Source organism: Centropristis striata, chromosome 6 (genome assembly GCF_030273125.1).
Source record: "Centropristis striata isolate RG_2023a ecotype Rhode Island chromosome 6, C.striata_1.0, whole genome shotgun sequence".
NCBI lineage: Eukaryota > Metazoa > Chordata > Actinopteri > Perciformes > Serranidae > Centropristis > Centropristis striata.
Window position 1 is genome coordinate 27,308,807 of NC_081522.1, and position 14,077 is coordinate 27,322,883.

Genomic DNA, 14,077 nt, shown 5'->3' on the forward strand with positions numbered 1-14,077 from the left:
AAACGCAGCGGATCGTCTTTTTCTGGCAAGATTTTCGCCACAAAGTGATTATGTACATTCGCTGAAAATACATTCATTTAGAATATAAAACGTATATTTCTCGCTAGAAATGTAATCAAAATCCATTTTTATGCAGAAACAAAGTCAAAATACAGATTTTTTTCACTAAAAATGAGAGAACTGTCCGCCATGTTTTTTGTTCTGACCACCGGAACCTTGAAAGTCACGTGATTGGGACACAAACCAATAGGAAAAAATAGCAGGTTGGGATATGACTGTCATTAACTTGCATTGTAGCGAAATCCATGTCAGGTTTCACGGAAATTTGAGTGATTCTGTGGCTATTCCACGGATTTTGAGTTAAGCAAATCCTTGGCTATTTCACGGATTTCTGTGAGACCAGGTTGCTCGGGCGCTAATTAGCAGACTTCAGTCTGACTGCCACTTTGCCATCTCAATGGCTGTCGCCATAACGTTCCCTGTTGTTAAAATTAGAACCTCAGTGGACAGCTGTTGTAGAGATCAGTGTGATTGGGGTCAGAGTTCAGTTTAGTTGAATTTTGGTCACTAAACTACATATACTAGTGGACAAAGTGTATGCCTTCCAGTGTATTTTTACTGGACATAAACTGCAGACAATGAAGATGACCAACGTTTTAAGAGTGAGTCCCTGTTTTATGTTCATATGGACACACATATATACGAGCACGAGTGCTGCCTGAACACCAAGGTTATACTATTTTTGGATTTTTCATTAGTTTTAGTTTTAATTTCGTTGTGATTTTTAGTTTTCAAATTCAGTTAATTTTAATTCATTTTTAGAGTGAGTTTGCTAGTTGTAATTAGTTTTTATTTTTTGGAAAATGCTTAGTTTTAGTTTGGTTTTTATTAGTTTTAGTGTTAGTTTTAGTTTTTTTTGTAATGGAGTATTTGTTGGGTGCCAGATTCAGTAAAGTCACAATAAATGTTGCCTTTATTTCCTTTGTCTGATCCATCTCAGCCCCAATAAGTTTATTAAGTCATAAAACCAGATAGATGAAATAGATTTCATATCAACCAAAAAGGTTTATGTATGAAAAAAGTTGACAAAAACGAAAACAAAGGACATTTTCACTTTAATTTTAGTTTGTTTTAGTTGGTTTTGTAACCACACAATACAGTTTCAGTTAGTTATCGTTTTTTTTAAAAACTCTAGTAGTCTACTAGTTTTTATTTTTATTTCAGTTAACAAAAATGTTTTTTCAATTCTAGTTTTCTTTATTTCGTTAGTTTTCGCAAACTATAACAACCTTGCTGAACACTGATCAGCAGGGAGTGAGCAAATGCAGTGAAGAAGACTAGAAAGTTAAAATGAATGTAAACAACTCGAATGTTTTATGAAGAGTATTTAACATGTTTGTTGGAAAAGTAGGAAACACATGATGAGTTTTGGTGAGAACGCTAACAAAGAAGGGATTGTGGCCGCTGATAGCACCATAATTTGCGCATCTCAAGGTCCAATAAATAAATAAAAAAGATATTGCACCAATGGTATGACAGCACAAACACACAGATCTGAGTGAAATTTATCTGCAATTATTCATGTGACAAAACTAAAAATGTTGCCTTGGCAAGAATGGCAAAGAGGAAACCAAAAAATCTTTTTTTCAGATCGTGACCTACAGATTCCGACCGACGTAGCGTAGAGACAACCTTCAAAGCTTCAGGCAAGTAATATAAATTGAGAGAGAAACCACATTCAGGATTAAAATCCCAGTCTGTCAGCGCTGTTTGGAGGACACCACTTATCAATGCACTTTAGCTCCCTGAAGACACTAATAATTCCTCTGTAACTGTGTGTGGTTATTAGCACTGATCTTTGCTAATTGGACTCTTTCTGCATTGAGGCTCATTTGCATATAAAGGGGCGAGTTTTTTGCCAAATGTCTGCTTTTTACCTCATTTAGATACGTGCAGATAGCACAGGGGCACTGAGACGCTGTTTGCATGGCATCACAGGACGTCTCAGGGTGCATTTTTTTTTTGTCTTATTTGTGCAGGTTTAACAACTGCAAAAGCCACTCAATGCTTTTGTGAATTTTCCTGTGAATCTGTGTAAACAGAAACTGTATACAAGTTTAACATGTTTGTTAACATGTTTGCTGCACAATTAATCAATTTTAATCGTGATCACGATTTTGGCCACCACGATTAAATTAACCTGATCGTCGGCGATATTTCCATTTTAAAATGCGGCTCTCTTGCATATCCAATCAAGTACTTTCTACACCAGTAGTCTACCAACCCCTGGTGGTTGGTAGACTACTGGTGTAGCAGGGCCGTTTTTGTCCCCTGAAAAAAGCCTGGTTGCTGATTGGATAGAACGCTAAGCAATATGTGACGTAGTACTCAACGCCACAACAACATGCGCCATTTGTGAAAGCAGCTAAGCAGTGTTGCCAACTTAGCGACTTTGTTGCTGTATTTAGCGACTTTTCAGACCCCCTTAGCGACTATTTTTCAAAAAAGCGACTGGCGACAAATCCAGCGACTTTTTCTGGTGTTATTGGAGACTCGTTCTTACTCCTCTTAACGAGCCACCGGCCCCCTTGTCCACAAGTCGAAGTGGCACAGTCCTCCTGCAGCAGCCTCTGCCAGCTGCAGAGCCGGAGGGGATGTTAACCCCTTAGCAAATTGCTAACAGGCTAACAGTTAGCTCTCTAACAGTACAGTGTGTATGTGCTGCTGCTGCAGGAGGTGTTCACTTAGCGATCTGTTTGTTTACGACAAGCACCGGACACTGTAAAAAATAAAAATGTTTTCCCTAACATGATGAATAATCGTGATTAATAATCGTGATTACAATATTGATCAAAATAATCGTGATTATCATTTTGACCATAATCGTGCAGCCCTATTGTCAATGTACTCAGGAATGGCATCAGCCATCATGTGTGAGCGTGTGAATGATCACCTGCTTGGCGATGGCCCAGAACCTCTTTTCCAGCATATCCAAGGACATCTGCACCCCGATAGCTAAAAATAGAAAACACACACACGCATTAAAGACAGACGCAGTACAAGATGGACTCTGCAGAGCTGAACAGTTTGCCGTGTTTGTGGAGGAAAAGAGGAAGGACAGGAAATCAATTCAACCCTGGGTTCACCTCTGTCGTGTCCTGACGCTAATGAAGGGATGTAAACACTGATGGGCCTGATGGTGTGTGCGCTCCCAGCAGACGGCGAAATGACACCCTCAGTCCCTCAGTAATGTGCTGGAGTGGGTTTATTGCTACAAGTATCACAGCGAAGAACACAGACAGTATTAAGGAGCAAGCTGACCATCTGTGTGAAGTCAGATGTGCGTAAGATTTTCTTTTTTGCTTGTGTATTTTCCGTCCCCTTCTACACTGGGAGGGAAAACTAAGATATTTTTCACTCTTTTACTCAGAGATTTGTTCACCTGCATATGGAATATTTTCAGGCGAACAACCTACATGTGTCTGCTATTATAAACCACTAAAAGGTTTTCAACAGAGAAAACAAGTCACGATGAATTCAACCAAAAGTGGACACTGTCTGATATTTCAAATGAAGTGCATGAGACTAATTTATAACAGTGTGAGTGCTAGTCGAAACATGGCTACAAAACACCAGTAAATAAATCATTTTCATGGCAAATCAACAATTTCAGTCAAGCAGCTTTCATACATTCCAGTTGGCACATTCCTGTCTGTCCTCGATGCCTAATAGACTGATTACACTGAAGAAGTTGTAAAATTAATTTACAACCCTAATCGGATTAAGAATGTAAATTAATGGAGTCACGTGACGTGGGTGATGGTGATGGCTTCTTGAAGGATTTGCTCTGCCTGGCCTGACAGTGATCTTTAAATGGCACTGTGAAAACCAGTTTTTGTTGGACCATAGTTTACTTTGTGACAGACAGAGCTGGCCCAAGGCATAAGCGAACTAAGTGACTGCTTAGGGCCCCGTGGCCACTAGGGGGCCCCCAAGAGCAATTAACTATAAAATATGTATATATTTTGTTTAATATTTTGCATGTATGAGTGATGATTTCTTTATGATCAATGATATATTATTGTACAAAATCACAATTTTATGTCAATAGACTGCTGCTGCTGATGTAGGCCTAATGATTTTAACTGCCTTTATTCAAGCTGGGGTATGTGTGCTGCTCATCCAAAGCATCAGGTATTTGGAGGCAAAACAATGTCCCAAAAAGGACAGATTCTTCAGTGGCAGAGAAAAGAAAGAGGGAGAGGAGAAACAACGGCAAGACAAAGGTATGTTTGAATGTCTTGGTAATAGAATGTTTATCAAAGAGATTTGTGTAGCCGTTAACCCCCTGGAGTCACCAATCACACCGACATGATCGAATCACATGACTTCTTCATAACATCACAACGTAAAAACCAAGCAGTGTCTCAACTTCCCTCTAAATTACTGGCTTAAAACTCCATGTCAGTTTTTGTTTGATGATGATAGGCCAAGTAAAACCGGCGATAAGGTCAAATACATTTAGCCTTAAAATACAAAAACAGATGTTAACCTTATTTAACCTCTCATGTGCAACCTGTATCCACATTTGCAGGATTTAAAATTCTTCATTAAGCATGTTTGTGGTTTGTAAGTGAAAGAAAACAATTTTTAAAAATCTGATGGGTTTTTTTTTGTGTTATACATATATATATATCTTTTATATCAATATATCGCCCAGCCCTACCTGGAACGGGCATTATATAATGGTGTTTCCCGACAACTCAAAGATTGTCACCGGTGATTACTTAGGAAGTGTGTGTTTTGTGGCATCATGTTCAGAAGATGCCACTTGATGACAACAGATCATCTGAGGTTAAGGTTTAGTTTCATATTTGTCTATGTGTAAATTTTATTGCTTATTATGTGCATGTTATTATCAGCCGTGGAGTTAAAGGGTTAACCATCCAGTTAAAACGAAAAACGTGTTGAGTTTTATCAAATCGAAAAAATGTGATATTGTTTTCCTACAGGAGACCCACTTATTAGCACAGGAATCACAAAAACTAAGATGTGATTGGTTCGGTTTTGTTGCAGTCTCTAGTGGAAGTAGGAGTAGCAGGGGAGTTGCTATTCTTGTCAACAAAAATATACACTTTAAATGTCATAAACAGTGTTCTGTCGATGGAGGGAGAATGGTGGTAATGTCAGAGATTCAGGGACACAAAATTCTACAAGTTAATTTATATGCCCCAAATACAGTCGATCCTTCATTTACTGGTCTGCTGGAGAGCAAGCTAATTGACATGAGAGACTTTCCAGTAATTATGGGCGGGATTTTAATAGATAGATAGATAGATATACTTTATTTATCCTAAGTTGGGAAATTACAGCGTAGCAGCAGCATTACACACAGAGACAATGACAACACAATTAAATAAAAAGAACAACCTAGGCATACTTCAAGCAATAAAATATAAAATTACAATAAAATACAATAAAAAATAAAGTGTCTAAAGAAGAGTATGTATTAAGGAGTGGAATAGAATTCCAGTGCAGAATAAATATGAATATACAGTATAAAAATGTTGGTGCTATGAAACAAATAAGGTGCAATGAACAGTGTGCATAAAAAACACATAAAGTGCATAGACAGTATGTAATGAACCAGGTTATTATTTGTTATTGTACAGTGTGATGGCATGTGGCAGGAAAGATTTTTTATATCTGTCCCTATGACAGCGGAGCTGGAGCAGCCTGTGAGAGAAGGTGCTCCGCTGTCTTTCTACTGTGTGATGGAGAGGGTGCTGATCATTGCCCATGATGGCCAGCAGTTTGTTCAGTTTTCTCCTCTCCACCACAGTCTCAAAAGTCTCCAGCCTGAGACCAAGTACAGAGCCAGCCTTCTTGATAATCTTATCAAGTCTGTTGGTGTCACTGGCTCTGATGCTGCTGCCCCAACACACAGCAGCAAAGAAAATGGCGCTGGCAACAACAGACTGGTTAAAGATCTCCAACATCTTGCTGCACACACTGAAGGATCTCAGCTTCCTCAGGAAATAGAGTCTGCTCATCCCCTTCTTGTACACAGCCTCTGTGTTAGATTTCCAGTCCAGTCTGTTGCCGATCACCACTCCAAGGTATTGTTAAAATAATTGATTATTTTCTATATTGGTATGTGATTTTATGCTTTATTTCTCTGTTCTCTGTCTCTGTTCTCTGTTCTGACGCAGGTCACTATCAAAGGTCAAACCTTGACTGTAATAAATATCTCTATGCATTTATATTAATCAGGTAATATGATTTTGATACATTGATTGTGTTTGTGTGTTAATATTGATGTAGAAAACTATGATTACTTTAATTACATATATTCCATTTGCTTAAACTAATTAAGATTCTATAATCACAAAAAATAGTATTGTCTGTCTTATATTTTTTAACCTTTAAAAGAACATGTAGAACTCTGAAGAATAGTTGTTATATTTCTGTAGAACATAATAAGGCAGTATGTTCGTCATAACAAGTTTGTTAGCAGGCCACAAGGCTTTGTTATGGGAAGCAGTGATTGTATTGCCCAGGTGGCCTGATGTGTGACGGTATGAAAGAAGACTGGCGAATCAGCGATCATGAAGGCGGGACTTCCTGGAAGAAATCAACCAGCATGTTTTGTAAACAAATGTTAGTATTTTAATGGGTTCCAGGGAGGGACTCGAGGTTCAGACTTCACGAACTGAAAACACGTCTGTTTGTATTCAGGGACATGAGTTAAGGTTGAACCCAGAGATCTCTGTAAAGTGCACATTTTTTGACGTATTGTAATAAAACTTTTGTTAAACTTAGAAACTTGGACGTCTCCAGCTCTTCATTTCCCCATCAAAGAATGCGCAGAAAAATGGTGAGGTTTTTTTTCTGTTGGTGACAGATTTTTTCTGTCGGTGACAGATTATCAATTTTCAAGGTTTCCTCATGCAATTTTTCTAACACAGATTATCAATTTTCAAGGTTTCCTCATGCAATTTTTCTAACAGTATTTATAGTCCTCCACCTCCTCCCCCCTGATCTGTAGTGGCTGTGGAAGCATCTTCTTCCTCCTGAAGTCAATCACCATCTCTCTGGTCTTGTTGACGTTCAGCTTCAGGTGATTCTGTTCGGACCACTCTACAAATCTGTCCACCAGTGTCCTGTACTCACCCTCCTCTCCCTCTCTTATACACCCGACAACAGCTGAGTCATCAGAAAACTTCTGCAGGTGACATGACTCAGAGTTGTACTGAAAGTCAGTGGTGTATAAGGTGAAGAGGAAGGGAGAAAGCACAGTTCCCTGCGGAGCTCCTGTATCACTGACCACCACATCAGACAGGACACTGCCCAGACGGACAAACTGTGGCCTGCCTGTCAGGTAGTCAGTAATCCAGGAGATCCTTGAGTCGCCGACACCCATCCCCCGCAGCTTCTCACCCAACAGCAGAGGTTGAATGGTGTTGAAAGCACTGGAGAAATCAAAGAATGTGATCCTCACAGTGCTTCCTCCACCATCCAGATGCAAATGGGCTCGTTGCAGCAGGTAGATGACAGCATCGTCGACTCCTAAATGGGGCTGGTAGGCAAATTGCAAGGGGTCCAGAAACGTCCTCACCTGTGGCCTCAGCTGGGCCAAGACCAGTCTCTCCAGGACCTTCATCACATGAGATGTGAGGGCGACAGGTCTGTAGTCTGCTGGGTCAGATGGTCTTGACTTCTTGGGGACTGGGACCAAGTAGGAGGTCTTCCACAGCTGCGGGACTTTCTCCTGACTCAGACTCAGGTTGTACAGATGTCTCAGTACAGGAGACAGCTGGCTGGCGCAGGTCTTCAGGATCAGCTGCCTCTTTACCTGGCCTGTAGTCACCGCTGAGGGGGGGTTGGTGCAGATGTCATCAGTGTAGGAGGAGGAGGGGGGGGAGAAGGAGGGGGGGCAGATGGAGAGGTGCTGCACTGGAGAATGCTGGGGGGAGGGTAGAGCCATTCGCGACAGTGTGGATGTGTGGGGGGCAGGGGGTGTAGAAGGGGTGGCAGGCGGTGAGCTAAACCTGTTAAAAAAGTTGTTATACTGGTTTGCTCTGTCCAGGCTCCCTGACATCTGCCTGTCCTTCCCCTTCATCCCTGTGATGTGTTTCATTCCAGTCCACACATCCCTCACACTGTTCTGTTGGAGTTTGGCCTCCAGCTTCCTCCTGTAGGTGTCCTTACATGTCCTCAGCATCTCCCTGAGTTCATGCTGCACTCTCCTCTGCTCCTCTCTGTCTCCAGACATGAAAGCCCTCTTCTTCTTGTTCAGAAGTGCCTTCAGGTCACTGGTAATCCAGGGCTTGTTGTTGGAGAAGCAGCGTACGGTCCGGGCTGGCATGGTGGTGTCCTCACAGAATTTGATATACTCTGTGATGCAGTCAGTCATATTGTCAATGTCCTCCCCATATGGCTCTCAGAGTACATCCCAGTCTGTCGACCCAAAGCAGTCCTGCAGTGCCTCAGAGGCCTCATGTGTCCACCTCCTCACCGTCCTGGTGTTCACAGGCTGCCTTTTCACAAGAGGAACATACTTTGGAGTCAACATGACCAAGTTGTGGTCCGACCTGCCGAGGGGGGGAGGGCTGTTGCCTCATATGCATCCATGGTGTTAGCATACAGGAGATCCAGCGTCTTATTGTCTCTGGTGGGGCAGTCAACATATTGCTGGAAGTTATTTAATGTTTTGCCCAGAGAGGCATGATTAAAATCTCCTGTAATGACCATGAATGCATCCGGGTGTTCAGTCTGTAGTTTAGCCGTGACAGTGCTGATGACTTCACAGGCCACTGCTGCATTAGCTGATGGGGGGATGTAAACAGCAATAAACATTGCATTTCCTACATTTCCTCCACCATATCGAGTTGTATTGGAAACATTATTAAATCAGATCATGCACCTGTATCCCTCCACATGGTTCCTTTTAGCAAATCACAAAGGTCATCCCGGTGAAGGTTTAATTCTACTCTCTTAGCAGACCCTTATTTTATCTCTGAGAACTCAGATAAACCTTTTAAAAGAGACCAAGATTTGCATTCTACACCATCCGTGGGAGTTGCTTGGGAGGCTTTTAAAGCTTTTATTAGGGGATATGCAATCCAACATGCCTCCTTTAAGAAGAAGGAAAGAAAAGCCAGACACTCAATTTAAACAAAATATGTCCCCAATAACTTGACAAAGCTTAGGTTAAAGTATGACCTCAGTACTGTACTATCTCAGAAAGCAGAATTTTCTCTCTTCAGGGCAAGACAAAAATATTTTGAAGAGGGTGATAGAGCGGGTAAGCATGTGCACCATACCAGCTATCAGAGATGAAAGTGGCAACTTATTCTCCAACACTGGGTAGGTAAATGAAGCCTTTAGAACTTTCTATGTTAAACTCTTCACCCCTCAACCACAGGCTGACCGAGAACGTGTTAGGTCATTTTTCGCTTCCATTAACCTTCCTTCGTCCGTGAATCAAGTGGAAGATCTTGATCTTCAAATCAGCGAAGAGGAAATAATAGAGGTCATTAAACATATGCCAACTGGCAAGGCCCCTGGCTTACAACGGGATTCCACTGGATGCGTTACGACTCAGAAACGGGTCCGTCCGCAACGGCTGCGTATCTCCGCAGTCTGGAGACAAATCCAGCGACTTGGTCTGAACGAGTGCTAACAAGGTCGGCCGGCTTGTTAACAAGAGCTTCTTGTTAACAAGCTGGCCAACCTCGTTAGTGGCAGTTAGCTACAGTTAGCTCTGTAGCAGTACAGTGTGTATGTGCTGCTGCTGCAGGAGGTGTTCACTTAACGACCTCTGTTTGTTTCATAGACTGTATATAAATAAACTTCAGGTCTGTCCCCGCCCATCATGACGTCTTCAAGTTGTGAAATACGATCTGCCGTTAACCTGAGGTACTTTATTTTGAAAAAATACCGGATGTTTTATTTTGTGTCTGTGCCCGACTTCCTGCCCCGAACGATCTGCTCTGTGCTGAATTGATGCGCAGTGCTCCGTCGTCCGACAAAAATAAAAGCTCTGCGCAAGTGTTGCGAGGGCCGACGTTGTTGTGAATTCATTTGAAAATGTATTAAAATATCAGACATATAGCAGTTTAAATATGCATCAGACATGTTTCACAGTCTCTTTACAGGAAACTTCTGCTTGATTGAGATATGAACAGCTCTGATTTAGGAACTCAATCTCCCAAGTGTACTCCTATATCAAGTGTTTGTCATAACAGGAAATTACAGGACATTAAAACCTTAGTTACAAAGAAACAACGACACACAAACCTGAAAATGTAAAAAGGCAAGGCAAGGCGTTGTCTTGCTCAGTGTTGTTCTGACTTTTTGGATTTGTCCATCATCTGTTTTTGATACTTGCTAAATAAATCCCACACAAGGCTGCTATTCGAATCTACCTGGTCTTCAGTTGTTTTTCTTTAAAGATTTTTTACAACAACGTATGGCCGTGCGACTCACTACGCAGCAGATCTGGAGTCGGTGGAATCTCACACATTGATTACAATGAGTGCGTAACGGCTCCACCAATGGATCTGCAGCTGTTACGCATTCAGTGGAATTTAGGGGTGAGTAAGTGGCAGTAAGTTTATTAACTTGATAAAACTAATATACACCCATCCTTTAGCATCTGTTCTCACAAATGGCTTTATTCCTCCCTCTTTTGTTCTGGTAGGGGCACCAGACAGGGATGCCCGCTGTCTCCACTTCACTTGGAACTGGCTCTGGAACCATTAGCTGTGACCATCCGAAAGGACTCAATCTTTAAGGGCGTTCAGATAGGCCAATCAGCCCAGAAGCTAATGCTACGTATATGCCGATGACATCCTCCTGTTTGTCTCCGAACCTGAAACATCTCTGCCCTTTCTTCTAGGAACAGTTGAAAGCTTTTCAAATATATCTGGTTATAAGGTGGCTGGCTAAAATCAGAGGAACTGCACACTGCAAAAAAGGGCTTTCTAAAAGATAAAAACACTAAATCTGAAGGACACCAGGTTGGCCCCCTGCAGTAATTACATTTAGTTATAAAATTAGGTCTGCACATCACAAAGAGGACCTTTCTAGGTGTGAGAATCTCGTCTGGACATCACATTTGAAATACAAAGGGGACCTTTCCAGGTGTAAAATTTCATCTGGATATCACATTTGAGACACAAAGGGGACCTTGAAGTAATGTCAGGAAAAGGGGAGAGATATTTGCATGTCAAGTTGCTGAGATCAATTTTACTCTTACAGTAAGTTATGTGACAACAAATCTTCAGTGTAAACTGAAAATACTTATATATTTAAATTCATTTTGAGCCGCCGGCGTAGCTGTTTCTTCGCTCGCCATTTTTAAATCTCCCAGTAGACCGGTGTTCACAAGGCATTATGGGTACACGGGGCGCATGGAGGACACACACATGCATCCTTGGAATTTAGACAAATGAAGGACTCAGTCCTCCGACGGATGTCGATGACATACTATTCTTCAAATTCAGCCATTTGAGGATCCTTCCTTGATATTGGGATACAGCTCCCGTCACTCAGCACACTCTGCCATTATTGAACCACAAGAGAAACCTTTTCCTGATTAAATCTGCACACATTTTGATGCAGAGCATCCTGTTTCTTCAACAATCACTGCTGATTTCTTCTATTCTTATTGAACTTTTTGGCAGCAGATTCATAACTAAAAAAGGAAATATTACACAATACTCCCCTTTGATGAAAGGGGAGTATTGTGTATGGATTTAGGAATTCAAATTAAAATATTTTCATAATTATGACTGCATTCAGTCTAAATTATCCCTCCCTTTAACCCACAGTTATCTTTTAGAGAGAATATATTTTTACTTTTTACCAAAATGCCAGCTTAACCAACCAGGAACTCAAATGCTTTTTGATCTCTTCTACAAGTTAAGTACATTAAATATCTTGTGTTTGTACTGGGTTCAATTGAATAGCAGTTGAAACGGATTTGCAAATCATTGCTTTCTGTTTTTATTTATTTGCTTTTAAATTGGACCTGCAGTCAATGAAACACTTAATAATCAGAAATAATCAGAAATAAAAGCTTTTACAGCTGCTCGCTTTTCCAATAACACCAGTACACAGAAGACTCGACATGTCGCCTCCTATCACTCCTGTGTGTGTCTGGGTGCCTCTGTGTGTGTGCCCGTGTGAGAAACAGTTTTCATTATTGAAGTGACAAAAACCAGTTGGAGATATTATGTTGGTCTAAGTGGAAACGACCCCCACTGGTCCTCTAACACAGCGGCCACTGAGTGACGAGCTGCAGAGGCAACTGGCTCGGATCTTTTGTTTCTCACCAGGCAAAACGACTTTTTTAATTGCTCTGGTATTGATTTTTTAAAAGTTAATGATCCAGGAGTCAGGTGGTGGCAAGAAACTCCTGAAATATAGTTTTAAAGGAGCTGGTACTTTTTTATAAACAGTTTTTATTTCAGAGTAAAATTAAAAATTAAATTGTGACATTGCTTGCAATATTCGTTTTTGACGTAAGAATAGAACAGATCTTTTTCTGCTTTCACGGTGTTCTACAGCAAGTCATTCAGAGCATATCTGTGGTTCATTGGGAACTGTAGATAATGTCATATATTTAACATAGTGACATATATTGTTAATAAGTAGACCTTTCCCAGTAGGAAACTCACAAACTGTGCAACTCTGTTTCTAAATTACCTCAACATTTTTATATTACCTCATACATTTTATTTTATATTTTTTAACACTTCTGTACTTACTTTCTTGTTAGTTATTATTAGGGTTGCACATCTCTCTGTGATAAATGATTTGATTTGCATCTTGATTCACAGGTTTACAAATCGATTCAATTCAAATTGTAAGAACAATTCGATTTGATTCTATGATTAATATTTGTTGTAGAGATTTTATAGTGTGTCACTCACAAGTTTTATATTTTATTTATCTTCTGATTCGCCATGGAGTTAAAATCTGTTTTATTGTTGATATGAACACCAAAAAGACCACAAACATCTTTCTACATTTATAATAATGTAAAGAAAAATGGTTCTAGAAGCTTTTTTTCTTCTCATGATCTGTTATTTACCCCATTCAGATTTATGATGGATACTATTAAAGTTAAACAAAACAAAACAAAACCATTAGAGAGTTCGTCTGTCAGCGAGAAACAATTTTACATCGTTTGTCATTTTCATCATTCTAACGTGAGGCTGATCATTACTGAGTGTAGGTTTGATCTGAGTGACATCATTTACATTTTACCATAATCATCTAACCTAATAAAACATTGGCCGGTGTTCAGGGGACACTATCATGTTCTGGGATATTATGAATCTATCACCCGGATAGTCTATACAGACGCAAATAATAATAAATAACAAATAAGTAATTCCCGTGCCCCTGATCAGGACACAGTTCACAGTATAAATACACAATGCAGGTTGTTATTCGTGTGCAGCTGTTTGTTCAACAGACAAAACACTGATCATTATTTGTGCATTAGCCATGCTGATTTTAGCTGCTGACGTTGTGCACGGCAAAGGTGAACTCAGGGGGGGTGTTCTCCAGACATAAAATGGACAATTTTCCTTCCTTTCAGGGTCTTTCTTCATCTTGACCACTCGCGTGTTGATTGACCTTGCTTTACAAAACAAAACAAAAAAAACCTTGTTGGCCGGCAGAAGTCTCTATTCAACTCATCACCAGCAGCAGAGAAAAGTTCCACTACACTTACAAAACTTGTGTTCAAAGTCAAGCAAAAATATATACATAAACAAATGCCAGAATATTTAGCTAAAAGATGATAAATGTCATCATGATACATTGCTGGTTCAGTTAATTGATGCCGTCTCAGTTGCTAAAGTTATTAATTGTTAATTCAGAAGGTTATACATTTGTTTATTGTGTAAACAGGGACCGAAAGCCCGCCATTACCCTTTATTTTTATTAATAAATATCTGTTATACTGTACTGTAAAAAATGTTTTGAAATAAATCACAGAACACATCTCCATGGTGAGTTATACGTCGCTGCTTTTATGAAACTAAGTAGCAGCCAAATT

The 14,077-nt window shown here is 40.3% G+C and overlaps 1 protein-coding gene across 1 annotated transcript in view; it reads right to left on the minus strand.

Moving 5' to 3' along the window:
- The window catches only part of LOC131972719 (voltage-dependent calcium channel subunit alpha-2/delta-4-like), a 138,031-nt gene that overhangs the window by 33,174 nt on the left and 90,780 nt on the right, over positions 1-14,077 (minus strand). Inside the window, exon 28 of the mRNA XM_059334395.1 lies at positions 2,954-3,015. Within this exon, the coding sequence (XP_059190378.1) occupies positions 2,954-3,015 (62 nt within the window). The remainder of the gene's footprint in view (positions 1-2,953; positions 3,016-14,077) is intronic.